The sequence below is a fragment of the Humulus lupulus genome, chromosome 6 (genome assembly GCF_963169125.1).
Source record: "Humulus lupulus chromosome 6, drHumLupu1.1, whole genome shotgun sequence".
In the NCBI taxonomy this organism is placed as follows: Eukaryota; Viridiplantae; Streptophyta; class Magnoliopsida; order Rosales; family Cannabaceae; genus Humulus; species Humulus lupulus.
This window is the reverse complement of record NC_084798.1, coordinates 63,548,258-63,555,209: the sequence shown is the minus strand read 5'-3', so window position 1 is coordinate 63,555,209 and position 6,952 is coordinate 63,548,258. Positions and strand designations below refer to the sequence as shown.

The following is a 6,952-nucleotide window of genomic DNA, read 5'->3' as shown; positions in this document are numbered from 1 at the left end:
TGTGACATCTTATACTATGGAGAGAACTCGTGGACCTTCGCTCTCTGATTCTTTAAGATGGACCACTTAAAATTGCTTAACAAAGAGGTGGGAAAATTATAATTGTAATAATATCTGTATACGGATAAGGCATGTTCACGAAAGGAGAAATTAAGAATTATTAGGTGGTCTGTGATTTAATTAAACACACACAAATCGAGTTTAAAGTTGATTAAGCACACAAGTTGAGTTTAAGGGCACCCTCAATACTCAATGGATGAGCTAAAATGTCTAATTCTTTATAATATAGAGAAAAAAATGATTAAATAGTTTTCCAATAGGTGATGTAAAATTATATTTTTTTACCTAAATGAATAGTATTTCTATATATGTAGTGAAACACTATTCATCAAGTTATAAATGTTTTATTATTTTTTTATAAACTTTTGTATATATATAAGTGTGATACTATTATATTTAATTATTTTATTTCTTAAAATGAATAAAATATTTTTTTAAAAATACAATATTTAAATGATGTAGAGAAAAAAATAAAAAAGTTTGTGTATGGTATAATGTAAAAGTTTGAGGTAAATTATAAAAATATATGTTTTGGTGATGTATTTTGTAATACACTTTCTCTATAATATTTAACTAAAACTCACAAAAACATCTTGCATCAGCTCATTTATACATATATTTATAATAATTATGCACAAATTCCAATTAATCCATATCTACATTTATATATCCTTTATATAATATTTTAATATTATTATTTTTCTTTATAAGTTTTCTCTCTCTCATTTAGTATATATTTATTATTATTTTTTCTTTTTCAATTATTTTATTTATTTTTAATTAATAAAATATATTTAAAAATATAATATTTAAATGATATAGATAAATATATATAGAGAAACTGAAATGATGTATAATTTAAAATTTAAAAGTAAAATAGAAAAATATGTATTTTTTAAAAATATTAAAAAAAATAAAGTGGAGCATTTTTTGAAAATGTGCTTCCAACAAATATTGGATAAATGAGCTGCACAGCACTACGTACTTTAATTAATGTAACGAACACATCTAATTTCTTCTAACTAATTCTAAATCTAAAACAAAATATTATTTTCTTCTTTTACCATAAAATAAAACCCCAGAGCGTATATATATTGAAACATTGCACTAAATAGAGTAGTGTGGGGAGTGATTGGTCTGTAAATAAAACACAAAACACAGAAATTGTGGAGTTTGAGTGAGCGTGATTTGCTCAATCATCCGTCATCATCGCTCTCTTCTCCACCCACGTGGCGTATTCCCTTTTCCCTCCTTTCTCTTTCCCACCTTCAAAAATAGTTTTTCTTTCCACTTTTTGGTTCTCTTTAAAATAAATAAAAATCTTTTTATTTTTCTACATTACTGTCCAGTGTCTACTTTTAACTGGAAAAAAAAAAAGAAAGACAAATTGGGAGAATTTGGACTCCAACGGTACTTCCTTCCTCTGCTCAGCCTCATCTCGATATTGCCATCTTCTTCTCCATCTCTCTCTCCTGTGCTTCATTTTGTCATTTTAGGGTTTTGGAAGATAATAAATATAAAATAAAATAAATACCCGGAAAGAGAGTGTGAGGGGGAATGCTGTGTAGCCGTAAAATGTTAAATTTCTTTATAAGAAAAGATATCAGAAAGATTCTTAAGCGGAAAGACAGTGATGCTGGTGAAAGAGGTAAGTACTTGGTAGTGTTGATCAATAACTTCATTCTTCTACTTTAAATTTCTCTCCTTTTCTTTTAAAATTGTTTTCTTCTCATTTGTCCCTTTTTGTTGATCTTCTTACTTCAATCTCATTTGGGTCATTTGGGTTTTTGCGTTTGAATATGCACAACAAGCTTAATTCACAATGCATTTTGTGGAGTAAAGTCTTTTTTTGGTTGATCTGGGTGACTGTAATGCGTTTTAGGTGGTTGTGATTAGAAAGTGGTTTCATAGTTATTTTTTCAATATCTTTTTTTTTTGGGTAATACCAGTTCTGTTGCATGCTTTACTTGTTAATGGTTGATTTAGTCTTCTAAATTAAGCTTTATTAATTACTTAATTAAAATTGGGTATTCAGTAGGCTGTTTGATCTCATATTTAATTTGAAAATACTAGAAGCTTATAAATATGCATGACTGATAACCTTTGAAAAGTTTTGCAGTCAATTTTCTGCTTTGTGATATTCTAAGTTTTTCTTGAGCTCTAAAAATGTTAATGCGTAGGTATCTTTGGTTGATGATAATGAAGTACCCTGATTTTTAGTTAACTATCTTTGTTAATATGATGTTTGGGGATGTTAAACAAGTGTTTCTTCGAACGTTCCATTTGCTAATTAAGTTGAGATTTTCAATCTAATAATTATTTTATTTATTTATTCTGCAAATAAAAATATGTGTTTTTCATTCTTTCTATTTTGAGGTGTTGTCACTGACCAACGTTATGCTTTACCAAAAACTATAACTTTCAAGACAATGAAGTGAGACCTATATAAATATATATATATATATATATATATATATATAAAATTGATCTTGCAAAGTTGTATGGTGAAACTTGTTTCTCTCTAATATGTTTCAATTTCTTTCCATTGGTCATTGATTACTTTAGGTAGAGCACTAGAAGATATACGAGCCTCAATCTTCAATGAACTTCGCTCATCAGACGGGGCAAAACGTCAGCAACAGCAATTATGTGGCCCCGCTATTGCTCTTACCTTCAATTTTGTGGTTGCTGTTGGCATTATTTTTGTGAATAAATTGGTTCGTATACCAAAACTCATTGTCTTTCTATACTGAAAAGTTAGAACGTAGCAGTTAGTAATTTGCCTAGCTTTGTTTGTTTGTCTCTTCAGGTGCTTAAAAATGTTGGATTTCATTTTCCCATACTCCTTAGTTTCATACATTATATAGTAAGCTGGCTATTGATGGCTATTCTAAATGCATTCTCTATCCTCCCCGCGTCTCCCGCAAAATCAACCCGTTCGTCTACTTTATTTGCTCTTGGATTTGTTATGTCCCTGTCTACTGGCCTTGCAAATGTCAGCTTGAAGTACAATAGGTGAGCTATGGTATTTCTATTTACTTTGCATTGATAAAGTATTCTCGAGTATTGACACACTAAGCTTGATATATTTGTGCATCAGTGTGGGTTTCTATCAGATGTCCAAGATCGCAGTTACACCATCCATAGTTCTGGCTGAGTTTATACTCTATAAGAAGAAAGTTTCTCTCTTTAAGGTGCTCCTCTCTTTCTCTTTTGTTGCTTCTTGTTTTTTCCTGGCCTATACATATTTCGTCAATAGACTCTTAGAATTTGTGGTTGCCTGGAGTATTTCATCTGCCGAGTGATAATGGTGAAATATGACATTATAATTCATATCCTGCTCTACCTATATGTTGACATGGAGAAATATGCTGTATTTTCAGAAATACTACATTCTTGCTTATATGAGAGTCTGAAACCTGATGCATTAATATTTTTTTAATATCTGTCGCCATATGATATTATTTTATAAATGTGTGTAGTATGTCTCCTACTTGGAAACTGCATAATGCTGTTGTTAATCTTGTGTAGACAATCAGGTTTTTGTACCTCTAGTATGCATTCAATCATTTTGGGAATCATATTTCTGTAGCTGTCTAGAACTTTCGCTTCAAATTGACGCACATTAATGATATCCTATGTGTTGTACATGTATTAAAACAATCCACACCACTTTTTTTAGGTGATGTTTGGTTGGTAGTAATGAAATGAAATGAAATTAATTTTCATTTCATTGTTTGGTTGCATTGGGGTGGGGGAATGTCATTCCAATGGAATGATTTTTCCACTATTTATTATTTTGGTGGAATGACTATTCTATTTGAAAATGAGAGAAAAGATCATTCCAATAAAAAATTGAAAAAAATTTAATAATTTTTTTATCAATTTTTTTATTCATATTAATTTTTATTTCATTCCTGTTCTCTTTCCCATTCCTAATCCCTCAATTTTCATTCCCTCCATTTTAGGGTCAATCTCATGTACATATATTGAGATTGTCTTGCTACTCCTTTGGTTATAATACTTAGTAAACATTTGGCACAAGATTTCCAATTTTTTTGTTTAGTTACAATGTATTTTGTCTTTTTATTTTTTTATGGAATGACTGGTTTTAAATAGGGCAAATGATGGCTAAAATATCTAATGTTTTAAAAAAATTGCACTTTTATACCCGATCTTTTTTTTTTGCGGTAAATATACTCAATGTCTTCAAAATGTTGCACTTTTATACCCAAATTTTTTTTAGCGGTAAATATTAAGATTAGTAAAATTAATCAAAAGAATTAAAACTTATATTTTTCCTTTACTTTTTTTTAAAAAACTTACATTTTAAATTGATGAAAATATGAGTTTTTAATTATTTTAAATCATTTTTATTAATTTTAATAAAATATTTATTAATATTTAATTGAAAATAGTTATTTTGAGAAAGAATAAGAAAGATAAAATAATTTAAAATTTAAGAATAATGAAAATCCTATATTTTTGCTTAATTTTCTTATTATTTGTTAAAATAATAAAAAATAATTATAAAAGTGCAACATTTTAAAAACATTGAGTAAATTTACGGTAAAAAAAAGTTTGGGTATAAAAGTGCAATATTTTGAAGACATTAAGTATATTTACCCAAAAAAAAGATTGGGTATAAAGGTGCAACTTTTTGAAAACATTGGGTATTTTAGCCGCTATTTACTATTTTAAATAATGTAATTTAAATTTTGTGCCACAAATAGTCAAATGTTTTTACTTCTCTTTTTTCTAAAGTTGTTCTTCTTAAACCTTCCAGGTCCTAGCACTTGCAGTTGTATCTATAGGTGTTGCTATTGCAACAGTTACAGATCTACAATTCCATCTTTTTGGTGCTTGTGTAGCATTAGCATGGATAATACCGAGTGCTATAAACAAGATCCTATGGTCAAGTCTACAGCAGCAGGAGAATTGGACAGCTTTAGCGTATGTGTTGCATTCATTAAATTCTCCTATGTTTTGTTAAAGAAAGGTTTGATTAATTTTCCTTGTGCTAATAATATTGTTGCGTTCTTTCTAACTAAGATCACTTGTTTGACAGGCTTATGTGGAAAACAACACCTATCACCTTGTTTTTTCTGGTTACATTGATACCTTGGTTGGATCCACCTGGTGTACTCTCCTTTGATTGGAACCTCATCAACACAAGTGCAATTCTCATGTCTGCTTTTCTTGGTTTCTTGCTTCAGTGGTCAGGAGCATTAGCACTTGGGTATGTGTAACTCTGCTCACACTTTAAGAAATATCCCATCTAGGCTGTTTGATTTCATGCCTGTGATTCCTTGTGGCCACATTAATTTCAGCTTCTTATTCTCCTAATTAATGGAGAGTGTGAAGAGTTTGGGTTCTTCTGCATAGACCATTCAGTTTTATGTTGGTTAAGTATATACTGTGAACATGGATGTTCAGATAGTGTTTTAAGCATGAACTGTGAGTCCGTGACAAGCTTCATTCTTGGCACAATATTAAGTATATGATACGATTAACTATGTTCATGTTGTGTTTTAAGTACAAACCGTGACAAGGTTGATTCTTGGCACAATGTTATGTCTTGTGGTTGGTGCCTTTATTTTTAGAAATATGCAATTTTCACGCTTATAGTTTTCTCTATAGTGCAGTTGTTTGTGGTGATGTCATGAAACAGATATGACCAAATGTCTTGTTTTATGTATTTTTTGAGTGTGCTTTTCATGACAATCTTATCCAAAGAATATTAACATGTTGAATCTTGTATTTGATTGTATGGTTCTGATATCGTTCCCGATCTTTCCTCTGTTAAACTTACAGGGCTACATCTGCTGTCTCCCATGTCGTTCTTGGCCAGTTCAAAACATGCGTCGTTCTTCTTGGAAACTTCTACCTCCTCGGTTCCAATCCTGGTCTTACAAGTATCTGTGGTGCATTTACGGCTATTGCTGGTATGACCGGATACACTTACCTCAATTTGAAAGTACAGTCAACTAAAGCATCATCTAGACAAGCCTCCTTGTTACCGAAGTCTAAACTCAGTAAAGAAAACAGTGGCATAAATGATGGGAATTACGGTAGGGAATCTGTTTAACAAAATTATTTTTATTTTTTTTGGTTCCCTCCACGATAAAATAAAACTTATTCACTAAATCGGGCATTGTTTGAGTTGACTTATTTTTAGATTGAAAATTTGTTAATCTGATATAGATATGTGCCCTTCATTTTTATGTCAATACCACAAGAGTGGTATGGTGTTACTTGTTAGTTTTTGGCAATACATTTTTCTTAGGGGCACCTTCTATAGATTGTTACGGGACTTGGTGTTGTACTTGTATTCACCCTGGACTGAGCATTGTACATATCAATAGCCATTGCATTAACTTATTTCTTCCAACAGAAGCTACTATTTTGTTCAACATTTTTTTTAATTTTTTTATAGTAATTTTGAGACTCAAGTTGGTATGCTTATTGTGTAATACTTTTGGTCTTAATTGGGACGTGCCAACCCGTCAAAATAAAATTAATTAAATAAAGTTAATATTTTTACTCGTATTTATATTTAATTATACATGTTATTTATCATAATAATATATATATATATATATTAGAGAATTTAATTCAAGATAATATAAAATTGGTTTATCCGGGCTATTACGTGTAGCGACACAAAGAAAGATGTAGAGGTATTGTATACAATATAGATTATGTGTAGCGACACAAAGAAAGATGTAGAGGTATTGTATACAATATAAATTATGTAGTATTGAGACACAATGAAAAAAAAACTTTTGATAATCTTTATTAGAATATAGAAGTTCAACATTCATGAATCGATGTTCGTTTGAGACGTGACCTTAATCCTGAAGTGAGTAATGAACTCTTGTTTGTGCTTTTA

At 30.0% G+C, this 6,952-nt stretch overlaps 1 protein-coding gene across 1 annotated transcript; it reads left to right on the top strand.

Annotated features, from left to right (window-relative positions):
• Positions 1 to 1,391: 1,391 nt before the first annotated feature.
• On the top strand, positions 1,392 to 6,473 carry LOC133782224 (nucleotide-sugar uncharacterized transporter 1). The gene is made up of 7 exons (XM_062221460.1): positions 1,392 to 1,708; positions 2,626 to 2,777; positions 2,870 to 3,075; positions 3,161 to 3,254; positions 4,847 to 5,013; positions 5,129 to 5,299; positions 5,875 to 6,473. Exons 1-7 carry the CDS (start codon positions 1,618 to 1,620, stop codon positions 6,146 to 6,148), a joined length of 1,155 nt encoding a protein of 384 aa, XP_062077444.1. The 5' UTR covers positions 1,392 to 1,617; the 3' UTR covers positions 6,149 to 6,473.
• The last annotated feature ends 479 nt before the right edge of the window (positions 6,474 to 6,952 follow it).

Excerpts from the sequence above, each read along its gene's own strand:
- LOC133782224 (XM_062221460.1), top strand. The coding sequence starts at position 1,618 with ATGCTGTGTAGCCGTAAAATGTTAAATTTCTTTATAAGAAAAGATATC. Across the intron at positions 2,778-2,869 it reads TTATTTTTGTGAATAAATTG|GTGCTTAAAAATGTTGGATT; the intron begins GTTCGTATACCA and ends TTGTCTCTTCAG. Across the intron at positions 3,255-4,846 it reads AGAAAGTTTCTCTCTTTAAG|GTCCTAGCACTTGCAGTTGT; the intron begins GTGCTCCTCTCT and ends TAAACCTTCCAG.